General features: G+C 44.1%; 1 protein-coding gene across 1 annotated transcript in view; it reads right to left on the reverse strand.

The window, feature by feature from the left end:
• ABCC3 (ATP binding cassette subfamily C member 3) overlaps positions 1-13,739 on the reverse strand; it is a 76,970-nt gene extending 63,231 nt beyond the window's left edge. Inside the window, exon 1 of the mRNA XM_074972163.1 lies at positions 13,631-13,739. Within this exon, the coding sequence (XP_074828264.1) occupies positions 13,631-13,660 (30 nt within the window). The 5' untranslated portion in view covers positions 13,661-13,739. The remainder of the gene's footprint in view (positions 1-13,630) is intronic.
• Between the last annotated feature and the right edge of the window lie 539 nt (positions 13,740-14,278).

Here is a 14,278-nt window from a genome sequence, read left to right on the forward strand (position 1 = left end):
TTTGGGAACAAAATCATTTGCATTCCTAAAAAAAAGTTATTTCTCCCTTCTATACGGAAACCACAACATGCTTCACTGATCCCAAGATGATTGTTGTCCAACTGACTTGCTGCACCGAATTCCACAAATTAAAATTTTACCAGGGCAAGGGAATGACATTATCTACTGCTTGCAACTGTATCCTAGCAACTTTGCTTATCAAAGGTGGGGTCAAAAGGAAACAAGAGTTTATATTACCACAAGGCTCAGAGCCTGTTACTTTTTCATGTGTGCGTGCACCAGATCTTAGTTTACAAAATATAATGCTGAGTTTGTTGTCTGTGCTAGTGAAGGACAAACATTGAAAACCTTGAGTTTTCATTTCTAGAGGTAAAAATATAAGGATTTCCTTAACAGTTTATTTTACAGTGTCGAACTGATCTTAACATTCGTAATCCACCAGAGAGAGGACACAATGATGAACCAAATTCTGTCATCAAGAGTCCCACACAGAGTATTGCCAACTCTATGCATTCAACAATCATGGCTCAGACCCCTAAACAATCTTGAGATTGGCTTAAACATCATGTTTAAAAAACCCCATAATATTTGTGTTCTTTCTCTTTGCCTTCTGGCGCTGGACCATTAGGTTACACTGGGGTTGCATTTTCAAGCTTTTCTCTGCAATCGTGAGGGTAGGAACTTTACTCTTTTTTTTTTAAATGAAAGCTGAGATTCTGCTGTAATCACAGGCATGAACTTTAAGAGAAGCATAAAGTATCATGAAGCATGTGATAAAACCGTGAGAGCTCGCAAAACTGCCCATGTGCATTGGGCCAAACTGCCCTTGGATGCAAAAGGGCAAAGACCAAAGGACACAGGGACACATACTCAGAGTAATTATTCTAATAGAATCAGCAGCAGCACTATTGTGGTTTTGAATCACAGGATATTATTGCCTTGGATAGAGGGCAGTATGGAGCAAATAAAGTGATGTAAGATCTTGTGAATGAAAGTCAAGAGCAAAAGCAAAGGGAGTTGGGATCATTCTTTCCAGAAAAAAGAGTCAAATCCAAGAGACCTTACAGAAATTGTTGAAGTTACACAAGGCGGAACGAAGAGAAAGACCTCTGTCAACTGTCCTAACCAGCAGCCTGCCCTCGGATACCGTTCTTGCGGGGGGCAACTGTGCAGGCTGCTCTGCTTTGCTGAATAGAGCATTTGAAGGAGGGGTGTCTCAAACTGAAAAACTTCCCATCATCCTTCAGCTAAGAGGGGGGCAATCTTGACAGTCAGAACAAGAGTAGCTTGGTTAGAAATGGGACTGAAGAGCTAAAATTACAAATGTGGCAGTTTCTGCTCCTCTTTATACCCCCTTTCCGACTCCATTGTGCACTGGCACACCAGCTGGACAGAAGGGAGACAGACTCACGCTCAAGCACGAGATGAAAGGGGACTGTTGGCAAGAAAGTTTCTTAATGCTGCTTGGATTGTAGCAGAAGAGGGAACAGATTCACTGCAGTGCTGATGAGACTCAGTCAGTATATGGTTGAGGCTGTCTTCAATATCACACTAATACGGGTGTTCACTGATGTAGTATCCAAAGGCCACATGCCACTTAAAGTGACTAAGGATGCTCATATTCCTTAGTTGCAGTGACAATCTTCAGATGAATGTCAAGTCTTGGGGGCAACATCTGAAGCAATCAAATCTAGTGGCAGGTTAGAGGTAGAAGATGAAACAGTTTGGCTAAGAGTTTATACACTGAGGTTAAGGCACATGGGATGCCTACAGAACAGCTTGAACTAGCTAACTCCGACTGGTATCGCAGCACAAATCATATGCTCTAAAGGCTAGACTGCAATGCTGATACTCATAAAAATAGGCCCATTTCATTGAAATGTAGTGAAAAGGAGCTTACAAAATATGATTTCAAAAGTCAGGATATGACCCCCTCCCTGACCTGAAAAGTCTTTTCATCTATTTTTTTTTCCCAAGTGGAATTGGCTGCCCTGTCAGACAGGGCAGCCAAAACAAGGAAGGAGGAAAGATGGGATCAGACTATGACCATGAAAGAAAGCGATAATCCTGGAATGGAAACGAGATCAAAAGAAGAACTGGTCTGTGAACACTGTCACATTGTTCTGCCACTGGTTGCGTTCATGTTATAATTCTTGTGCAATATAAATCCATCAGCTTGAATGGGACTCTTGTTAAATAGTAACTAATTTTTAGTGTAGAAGAAATACACTAGATTTTTTGTGGGGGTTGTAATTTAGAATTGATGTCTATAAACCAGATTGACACCTTTCATTGACAATGCCTTGCCTTTCCCTTATCTCTTGTAGGATGCTTTCTCCATACTGGAACAGTATGGTATTGATAGCACACAGAAGTATAAAGAGACCCATCATTGAGTCCATCTCCCTGTGAAAATAAAGGATGTATCAGACATTAGACAAACATGATGCCTGAAGTCCAATGCTGAAGTCCTCATTCAGCTGGAAGTCCTCATCAGCCAACATTACCTAAATAAGAAAATTTTAAAAAGCAGCTAAGTGACTTAGTCCCACTGAAAGATACAAGTGTCTAAATCACTTAGGTACTTTTGAAAATGTATCCAATGTTCCCTAACACTGGTATAGCAATTTTCAACTTCAAAGTGCTTTAAAAATACTAATTATATATAATAAATAAGACAGAAGATTTTTTGTAAACAATAAGATGTAGAGATTTTTTGCAGAACAGTATTTTAAAAGGTCTACAGAAAGAGCAGGCATATCTCTGCAGATTACTGATTACAGAGCACTGGGAACTGTGTTACTAGAAAAACTAGTCAACAAGGTTAGCAGAAAGAGATGGCGTTAGGATATTAAAGTACAAGCTAAGGGTCTGATCCTGAAGTTGGATCTACACAGCAGACCCTGGTGCGCATACAGAGTTCCCTGGCTCCAGTGAGGTTCTACATGAGAGCAACTGTTCAATTTTGTGATGGGAACATAAAAATTAGCCGCTCTTGAAATATTTGAATTATATGATGCTTTTTGTATTTCACTGAAGAGGAGATACTTTGTTCAAAGTGAAATACTGCAGGTCACTAATCAATTCACAATTTTGACCAGTTTGTTTACTGAGACAAAAATCAGGAAAGGCATATAAAAAAGGAAATGCTACATATTAAAATGGAAGCTGATTGCAATTTTTATTTGAACCTTTTTTCAACCAAAAAATGGCCTTTTTGCAAAACTAAACTTTTTTTATGAAAAGATTTGATTATTTTCAATATTCTCAATCAAAACCCAGAATGTCAACATTTTAAATTTGTTTGTGTTTTCTCCATCTTCTTTCCCCTTCTGTACTGAATACAACACAATAGGCGATAACCAGGGTTTGGAGGGTTTTTTCCCCATTTCACTCTCTCATTTTCTTTCTCTCACACATTCCCCCATTTTTCCTTTCCCTGCTCTAAATTTTCAGCAGTTTAGGATGTTTGGAAAATTTACAAAATGGCAAAGAATACAAAAGAGCCCAATCATTCATTCATTCAGTTGCATGGGGGTGGCGAGGATGCAGGGGAAACAAGTAGACATTTTTAATTTCAAAAGTTTCCATTTTTTATTTTTGAAAAAAGATTTTGCAAAAATTTTGGAAAAAATGAAAAAAAACATTACTTTTTGAAACAAAAATGACTTCAACATTTGAAAAAAAATCATGTAAACAGTTTTTCACCTGTTCCAACCAATTCTAATAAAAATGCTATCGGGTATATATTCACTAGCATTTGAAATGGCTGAAAATGGCATGAATCTTGTTAAGCTGACCTCAGCTTTGATCCTGCAATGAGATCAGTGAGGGGTCAGGTGTCTGCCCATATGGTCCTTGCTGCAGGATCAAGGCCATGACATTCATTAAAAAAAAAAAAGATAACTATAAAGATGTCTGGCAGCTGTGACTGCTGCGGTTTCCTTTAGCTCAGCCAAGTAAAGTGTACTTGGACATAGGCCCACCCTGGACAGCTATAATATCAAGCTAGGAGGGGACAGATTTATAGCCATGAGTAAAACTCAGCTTTACTGTATTGAGAAATTAAAGATCCCTCTTTCACAGACTGCCCAGGGGAATTTATTTAAGTTTTTAAACACTGAGGTCTTTTGATTGAATTTTAATACATCACACGAATAGCAAATGGGAAAAAGAGGGAAGTCTCAAATTTTTGTACTGGTGACCCCTTTCACACAGCAAGCCTTTGAGTGTGACCCCCCCCCCTTATAAATTAAAAACACTTTTTTATATATTTAACACCATTATAAATGCTGGAGGCAAAGCGGGGTTTGGGGTGGAGATTGACAGCTCGTGACCCCCCATGTAATAACCTCGTGACCACTTCAGTGGTCCCGACCCCAGTTTGAGAACCCCTGTTTTATACTCTTCTCTGTGGCCATGTAATGAGAAAGTAATCAATTGCTCTGTACACCCACTTCTCAAGTGATTCATGGTTTCATCTCAGATATTGTTTCCATAGGAGAGAAAATTTATGGAATTCATATCTTTCAGACGGTTGGGTGTTTACATACATTCTCAGCATTGCTTAAGCTGAAAAGGTCATAGCTAGAGTTGGATAAAACTTCATGTCAAAACCTGAAGGAATTTCACCTGGGCTTTGAATTTCACTGTGCAAGTCAACTTCCCTGATTGCCTTTAAACCTCAGAGAAAAGTCAGATAGGCCTGGGACCATTACTCTCTCCACGTAGACCCTCCCTCACGTAGACCCCCTGTTTCCAGAATCTCCGTTTCCCTCTTTAGGTGTCTGGTGGGGCTTCTTGTACTATTAACACTTCCCCAAGAAGATTTTTTGGGGCGGGGGGACAATTAGGTCAACCGTCCTCAATTCATTGTAAGAGCCTTCAAGGGAATAAGCTACCTGATATCCCCCCCCGCGAGTAGCATCATATCTGCTATGATTAGATGGCTTCCCAGTAGGAGGTACTATAGTATTTAGGAATTCTCCTTTCAGGATGTGTCTGATGGGAGAGTACAGTGTATGAGGAGAAAGGAACAAAGCCTGAATGCTGCACTGTCTTGGTTCCCTCTTCTTATGCTTGAACACTGAACAGCATCCTAGAATCTCTCCTCTGCTCCTGCTTATACCCTTGCTCATTCCTTTTACCACAGCCTGGCACTCAAGATGGCCCTAGGCCGTACAGCAGTAAGGGATGGGTGGTAAAAGTTAGACTAGAATGGGCCCTGTTCTCTTGCACTAAGAATTGTGACATTTTCAAAGATGGTGTCAAATTGATGCCCACACATTTCTCAGTTTAACCAGACCCGGAGGTGGTGTTTTTCCTTACAAAATACAAACAGCAATACCAGAGCAAGATTATCCTTGTCATGACTTAAAAAAACAAAAACCCTACATTATAATGAAGTGTCGTCTTCATGGGGTCCATTAACTGCCACAGTCAACCAGGGAGTGTCACAAATTCTCATACACTGGAACATTTCTCTGTGCTACATTTTACTTCTGAATCTCTTCTTCTACAGATGTGAAAATACGCATCAGTCCACTCTCTTGACTGCACATAGGAGGATGCTGATGGGTGCAAGTCATTCTAGATTTACTGGTGCATTTATACTATGCTCATCATCATATTATCGGAGTGCTTAATCGGCATTAGTTGCGTTCAGGATATTGAGAACACAACTATCCTTTTAGGGAAGCAAAATATAATAGATTCCAAGGCCTGAAGAAACTATTATGATGATGTAGTTTGATCTCCTGCATAAAATAAGCCACAATAATATAGTTTACGGTGATTCTTTACTAACAGCATCCACTTTTAAATAAATGAAATCTCCTTTTGTCATCTTTGTTGACATAGTAAACATGGGGATACAAGGATCTTAAGCTGCTTTATAAACATTAAACACCTCTCTGATGTCCTATTTGATACATGGGGTAACTGAAGTGCAGAGACCATGTAGTCTAGCCAACATCACAGCAGAAGTCTGTCCCTAAAAGTTGTCCTGCGTTAGCCACTAGACTCCCCCTGTTGGAACTAATGTTTACAGTAAAAGTGCAATGGGATAACTTGAAACTTCACAACTTTATTTGGGCTTTAAATAAAAAACTTTTCCACCAGGGACTTTTACATTGAATTTTTATTTGTTTAAAATAAACTGACTATAGATTTATTGAACTATATCGGCGCTGACTGCGCCAGTACAAAAAGACTCACCCCGTTCTTGAAATAGCCCACTTCCTCCCCCTCACAGCCCCCTGCATTGTTTTGAACTGAAAACGAGGTTAAATGCAACAACATAAGTGGCTAAGAGGGGAAATTACTCACATTTGAGAGGGACGCTTTGTGCAAAATGACCCATTAGGTTTGCTTCTGGAATGACAGAATGAATGAAAGTCACTTGACCCAACTCTGCCCAGTTACACAGCATGCCTGACTCAGAAAGAAGGGATATCATGCCAGCCTGCAGATCATGGAAAGCTTCCATTCTGGTGCCTGGAACTATGCTAAAGACAAGCACAGACATCTTGCTCATTTTCACATGAATTCAGCATTGCCACTGGTTATGTCTTTCTTGAAATTGCATCACTTGAGAGTCCCTGGATAAAATAAGATTAGCTTCAAGTGGGATGGGAAAAATGAGGCATGTGTCAAATGTCAAGGCACAGATTAATCTGGGAGCAGAGAATCGTGGGTTAAACAAGGGTATCAAGAGAGAGGAATAAGCCCTGATCTGATCTCCAAAATGACTAATTAGTTGTTCTCTCATTTGAAACACATCATTTGCCTATCTATTTATTTATAAAAACAGGCAGCTTCTCCTCCAGTCTCCTGGTGCAATTACATTCTATCTATTTTAGGTACTTATATGGCCCCCCAATGCCATAGTATCTGAGTGCCTCACAACATCCTTGTCGTGAAATGGGGATCGGAGGCACAGAAAGACAAAGTGACTTATCCAAACTCGCACAGGGAATTGAACTCAGCTTCCCAAAGCCCAGGTTTGTACTCTATCCACTGGACCATCTTTCCTCAGCTAAGAACGAATTATAAGAAACAACTCACTGTCTGTGATGGGCAGCATCCCTGGACAGCTCTCCCCACACTTGTTAAAACACCCTCGGTGACCCACCCATCAGCAAGGACTCCATCACTCCACTGACCCTCAAGCCAATGCTTGAATAAACGGAAGGCCTCTTGTCTCTGAAGGTTCAACTCAGTCAAACCAGTAAGTCATGACCAACCGACAGGGAGGTATGTCAAGAGCCCTTAGGAAGGGTTGGGGATGATCACCGTACCCCTCTGGGGTCTCTCTGAAAGAAATGATCACAGGCACCTAAAAGCACCCTCATCCACTAGGTTCCATCTCATTATCCACACTCACAAAAGCTGGTTACATAGCTAGTAATGTCAGAATGAGCATCTGCCCTGAGCTGACCATGAGCCAAAAAGCCCACTGCCGACTCCTGAGTATGCAGGTCCAAAACCTGACTAACTGAGGACCATGAGTTACAGAGTTGAAGGCTTTCCTCCAAAAATACCTGGCTTACGCAGAGCTGAAGTAGAGGGACTGCCATAGGAGATGCTCTCTACAATGGGCCAAGATCAGGAACATAGAGGACTTAATAGATTCAAATCAAATCAAAATCTACAGTTATACGCTGAAGCGTCCATGTAACATGCCCGTCCCAGCTTGCGCCATTAACACAACAGGGACAAGTTCTGCTCTTAGTTAGTTGTATGCAACTCCTGCTGACCTGGAAAATACTGCCAACCATTAAAGCACCACACTACTATAAACTTCCTTACGAAAGACAATGCCATTGGTTCAATACAAACTCCACAGATATAAAAACCGTCCTTGCCTGGGCAGACACACTGAACAGAGACAGGGATTGATTATGATGTATTTGTATTACAGAAGCAATCCGAGGCCTCAGTAAAGATAAGAGACTCAAGTACGGTACAAAAAAATAATCACATGAACACAAGGTCTTAATAGCGAGGATAATTAACCACTGGAACAGCTTATCAAGGGATGTTGTGGATTCTCCATCATGTGCAGTCCTTAAATCAAGATTGGAAGTGGAAACCCATGATTGTTTTCACTGAAATTCAGGAAGACAGATAAGGAAACGGTTGTAACAGAAATGTAAAAACACCGAGGGAGATTTTCAGAAGCTCCTCAGGGATCTAGGGTAAAATTTTCAAAAGCACTCAGGGGATTTAGGCTCCTAAATCCCACAGGCTTTCAATGAGAATGGGGCACCTATGTCCTTTAGGTGCTTTTGAGAACTCTACTCTTAGTGAATGGGACTTGTACTTCTAAAGCCCTTAGATGCTTTTGAAAATCTTACCCAACATTGTTATCGCATGATTTCTGCTAACCTGGTCATGCTAGATCTAAATGAGCACACAACTCAAGGAGGAGAACAATGATGGCTTCGAATCTCATATGCATACCCCCCCCCCCAGTCTGGATCTGGCTGTGCACCAGTCCACTCCCCCAGTGCATGCAAGAGCAACTGGAAGACTGCTCTATCTTATGCTAGGGGATCCCTAACCGTAACCCCTCTTGCTGCCCAGAAGAGATGTGTCAAAGGAACTCTGCACCACTGGATGATCTCTGTATGGCTGATCACACTGGCGTTATGGCACTGTGTGCTAAGTTCAGCATAAAGCAACTACAGGACAGCCGAGGATCAGGGCCATAATTGTCAAAGATGTGTGCCAACCAAACAAAATAGAAATCTGACAGACAGACAAAACAATGTAACAGAGTCAGGAAAATAATCCTAATTAATTAGAAAAGATTCACAGATTTTAAGGCCAGAACGGACCAGTGCATTCCTCAAATCTGATCTCCTGCATAACCCAGGTCAGAGAATTCCACCCAATAATTCATGCATCAAACCAGACACGTTGTTGAGCTGCACACAGCATCTTTCAGAAGACATCCAGATCGTAATTTAAGGATTACAGGTAATAAAGAATCCATCACATCCCTAGGAAAGCAGCTCCAATAGTTACTCTTGAAATAGTTAACTACTCTCAAAAGCAAAACTCCATGTGATTATAAAACTTCTACCCCAGCTCCCGTACTTGTGAGTACACTTATGTGTAACAGTACTGCATAAAGTATTAACACCACACCTACAACCTGCATCATTGCCGGTACATTTTACACATAAATATTGTGCGCCCTCCCTCCCCGCACTGTTTTGTTAACAAATATTGCTACTGCAGTTTAGTGCTGTGGACCAATGTTCTCCCGGGAATTGTTAAACAAGAGAATATTTCTTTTATATGTAATCAACATTTTGATCTGTGTGGTGAATAATTGCCAAAACATATTATGCTGTTTTCACTTGTACTTGTTTATAGGGGATTACACTAGTAGTAAGTGGAAATCTTGATTGAACAGGTATTCTCTGTTACTAGCAAGACATAATCCCCCATATCGAGAAATGATATATTTGATAGTGAACTGAACACAGACAAAAGCATATAAATCTCAGTTTCAAAGCGACTTAGGGGCAGATTTTAAAGATATTTATGTGCCTGACAGCACAGATAGGCACTTACTGAGATTTTCAAAAGCACCTAAATTCCACCGATTTTGGGAAGGTTAGGTGCTTAAGTACTTTTGAGAATTCCACTCGGCCCCAGATTTTTAAATGTATTTAGGCATTGGTGCACTCAGAATTGCAAAGCCTAACTGATTTAGGAGTCTAAATCTCTTTCAAAAGGGATTTAGACATTTAGGAGCCAAAATGGGATTGTCGATCATAAGTGCCTAAATCCCTTTTTCAAATGAAATGTAAGCATTGCAATGCTAAGCACAGCAAAGCCTGAATACCTTTAAAAATCTGGGCCAAGGTACCTGTCTGCATCTTTAGACTCCTAAATACCAGTACAAATCTATCCTTAGGCCCCTAAATGCCCAAGTCACTTTTGAAATTAGGACTGAGGGCATGTCCACACGGAACAGCAATGCACTTTACAGGAGTGTAATTTCTATGTTAAAGTGCACTGGGGAACTTTTAATGTGCACCAGTAGGGTCTACATGGACCAGTTAGTGCACTTTAGAAATCACACCCTGGAGTGAGCATCGCTGCTGCATGTAGACAAGCCCTTAGGCGGGTTTGAAAAATCTTATCCTTGCTATTGTATGCACATTAATGAAATAAATACTTTACTGTTCTACAATAACAGACTAGGGCCACAGTTCAGCAAAGCACTTACGTCCATCCCCATTGAAATAGCAATGGACATGCTGTCAAAGTTCTAGGCTAGCCATACCTCTCTCCACGCTGTGGTCTCTCTCACTGTACCCCACAGGCTTTAGGCCTTGTGGCTTTACCTCTCCCAAACTGGAATTCTCCCACTCTTACACTGGGCTGCAGCATCTTGTGCATCAACTGAGCTTACCCAGCAGGTCCGACAGCTTCTGACACCCGTGGCTTTTCCCTTCTGGAGCCTGTGACCAACGGTGAATATACTGACCAGACAGCCTTCTTAAAACCAAAGTATTGTCTATTTTACAGCAGGAACAAAGCTTTTAGAGAAAAAAAGATTTTAAAACAGTCTCTGTGCGTGCCTGTCTTACCATTACCTGATGGTAATCTCCATGCCTAAATTCTTCAGAGAGCCCCCACAGGTGCCTGTATCGCAGCCTAACCGCTCTGAACAACTCTCTCCTCTCTTAAGAGAGTGTCCCATTTTAAAGTCCCAAGATTATTTTGTTCTTCTGCATTCCTGGGCTTTGGCCCTTCTGGTTAAAACCACTCCTGCAGGCTCAGCAGGAGGTGAAGCCAGAGTCCTCAGAGCCCAGGGCTCTGCCCTTGTCCTGTAACAGCCCTCAATTTTTTCTGGAAAGCGGCTTAGCTTGAGTAGAGCTGGGTGGAATTTTTCAGATGAATAATTTATTGGATGAAAAATGCAGTTTCAGTCAACCCAAACCTTTTCCCGTATTTAATACAAATACTTTCGGCCTTTCACAAACCAACTAGAAGGCAGAGACAGTGTTTGTAATGGTGCTACTGTCCCTCTCCTTTTAACCTTTAGCCCAGTGTTTCAGGCCCTCACCTGGGGCATGGGACACCCAGGTTCAACTCCCCACCCTGAAATGGACTTCAAATATTTTTGGAACTGCCACCAAACCAAAAAATCATTTATTTTACCCACTCTAATCTTGATCCATTCTTTGTCCTTCCTGCTTGTTTTTCTCTCAGTAGCCCTCTTATTAAACTAAACCAACATAATTCATACAGTAAACAACCTCATAACCAGATCCTCATGGAGTATTCATAAATTATTACAGAGCAGGTCCAAATCTGTCACTCACACTTGTGTGGCAGCGACTTCATTGAGCTCCATGTGAAGTTTGGGTTTGCCTGTGTGGATCAGGTCACAGGACCGAGATCTAGAGCTCTGAGGTTTATTAACAGCTGTTACTACAGTTTGGGGAAACACTGAAGAGTACATTTTATTAATAACACTTAGCATTTAGACAGGGCTTTTAAATTTCAAAACACCTTACAGTAATGACAACACATCCCACAATTAACACTCTAGCAGGCTTAATATGGTCAGAGTTTGAAACACTCCCCAGACACCCAGTAGCAAGACGAGTATCCTTGCAAGCCAGAGGTGATATGAAAGATGAGACTGGGGAGTAAGGTGTCCCACCTGCAAAGACCAGGGGCAAGCCCTGGTGACAAGCCCAGAGCGTTGTGCCAAACGACCACCACCAGGGTATTGCTCCTTGACCCTGCCTGGGGACTCCATCTTTTGTATTATCTTCTAGCTATTAGGTCTTTGATAAATGTGTAGTTTCCCCCCTAGTTGCTCGGACGGAGAAGGTGATTTCTGTTTCTTTCCTTACTCCACAGCCTCCTGGCTGCTGCAAGAAAGGAAAGGTTGCTTCTATGTTCCTCGCCCAGTGCTACTCAGCTGCTACAAGGGGGACAAGTCTCCACTCTTCTACCATCTCCCCCCTTGCCTGCCTCTGCAACTGCTCAGAACTTCCACTAACAGCAACAGTATGAAACTGATACGGTTCTTGACCCTTTGAGCGATGTTGGCTGGACTCTGAATGACAGTACCTGAGGTACTGTCTGCAGACTCAGGAGAATAACACAGCAGTAGCTGGCATTTTGATTGTGATCTTCTCAACCATAAGGGCTAGAAATAATTTTATAAAAGAATGGAAGCTTAATCTCTGCAGAAATCAATAGACTCAGGACAGCTGTAAGTGAGGGCACTTCTACAGCACTTTCCATCTCAGGGTCTCAAAAAACAACAATACCCAGCTTCCATAGAGTCCTTTTCATCAGATCTCAACGAGGTTTAAGTACATTAAAAATCATTTAAGATGAGGAAACTGAACCAATGAAGTGACTCGCCCCAGGTCACCCAGCAGGCTAGTGACAGGGCTGGGAGTAGGACCCATGCCTTCTGAGTCCCAGCCCGGTGCTCTATCACTAGGCTGGGCTGCATTTTGCCAACAGGAGTGAGCTGAGCCTTCCACACCCCCTCTGTGGTATCTTATTACTCCCATATTTTAAGGCAGGAAAATTAAGGCACAGGGAGGCGAAGCAATTTGTCCAAGGCCAGGGTAGAACTTCGGTGGGAGCCAGAGCTTGATTTGCAGAGGACTCCCAGCTACAGCTGAAGTCAGTGAGAGCTGCAGGCACTCGGCACCTCTGAAAAAGCCAGCCCAGGTCTAACACCATCCAGCCCCAAGAGCACCCTGTAACAGGGCACCAACCACCCATCCTGATCAACCCTGGTGGGTTCATCGGGTGCTGATGCTCTGGGGTGACCGATGAGATGCTGCTGCCTGCTCTCTCAGCCACCCACGTGGACCAAACCTCCCCAGCCTCATTGGGACTGCTCTGAAGTCAACACAGCAGGCTGGAAAAGCTCTATGGTGCCAACGGGGGGTCTTTAAACCCCTCCTTATACCGCTATGCACCCCTACCAGCCTATAGCAGTGAGCAGACACCAGCCTGGGAGCCGCCTCTCCTCCAGGGTCCCAGACTTTCTGGGTTCTTTTCAAGCAGTAGTTTTCAACCTGTGATCTGGGGACCCCCGGAGGGGCCGCAGACTCTATCTAAAATTTTCAACGGGGTCTGCGCCCCCATTCGAAATGCTTTAGGGGCCTGCAAATGAGAAAAGGGGAAGAAGGCGGGGAAAAAAAAAAAAGGTCGAAAACTCCTGCTTTAAGCCCAAGACACATGGCAAATCCCCTCCATCGCTCGGACAGAGCCCACGGGGGGCCTCCAGCGCATCTCCAGGGGCTGGACCGCTCCTTGCTCCCGGGAGCTGTTTTCAGGGACGCTCTCCCGCCCCCACCGCTGCCAAACCCCCAAGCGGTGGGGCTCGCCCCCCACCCCGAGCGCCCTAGCAGGGGGTTCATCCCCCTTGAGCTCCCCCCCGCCGCCCATCAGTACGTCCCCCTTAACCGGCTGGGAGGGGGCCGATGAGCCGGCGGGGGGCTCTGTCTGTCCCCGGGGCAGCTCGCCTGGGACTGCAGCGCCCCTACCCCTTGCTGGCGGGGGGGCACGGGACTCGGGCGCTGCTCCCGCCGGGGGATGCCCCGGCCCGCGGGGCGCCGCCGCTTACCCAAAAGCGGGAGCCGCAGAAAGCCTCCATGGTGCGGGGCCGAGCCGAGCGGCAGGGACAGACCGGGCTGCGCTCGGAGAGGCGGCTCCTTCCCCAGCAGCCGGGCGGTAAGCGCAGCGCAGCCCGGCCCTCTTCCGCCACGCTGGGGCGGGCGCTCGGCTCGCACTGCAGGGAGGTGGGGGCGGGGAGCCGGGCCGTCCGCCTGGGTGGCCGCCGCGGGGGGGGCCCTAGCCGGCTTGGGCTGGCCCCCGCGGCCCGGGGAAGGTTCCAAAGCCGGGGAGTCCCTCATTCAGGAGCGGCTGGATCGGTTACAGGTTTCAGAGGAGCAGCCGCGTTAGTCTGTAGTTGCAAAAAGAAAAGGAGGACTCCTGGCACCTTAGAGACTAACCAATTTATCTGAGCCTAAGCTTTCGTGAGCTACAGCTCACTTCATCGGATGCATTCAATGAAGTGAGCTGTAGCTCAGGAAAGCTTAGGCTCAAATAAATTGGTTAGTCTCTAAGGTGCCACGAGTACTCCTTTTGGATCGGTTACCTGGGTTTAACCAGGGTGGCGGAAATGGTGCTGAACACAGTTTTGTTCTCTTCTGCCCTTTCGGGTAAAGTGGCCAGCACCAGTTCAGCGGCATCTGTTGCGGGCGCCCCTTTA

The sequence above is a fragment of the Natator depressus genome, chromosome 14 (genome assembly GCF_965152275.1).
Source record: "Natator depressus isolate rNatDep1 chromosome 14, rNatDep2.hap1, whole genome shotgun sequence".
Taxonomy (NCBI): domain Eukaryota; kingdom Metazoa; phylum Chordata; order Testudines; family Cheloniidae; genus Natator; species Natator depressus.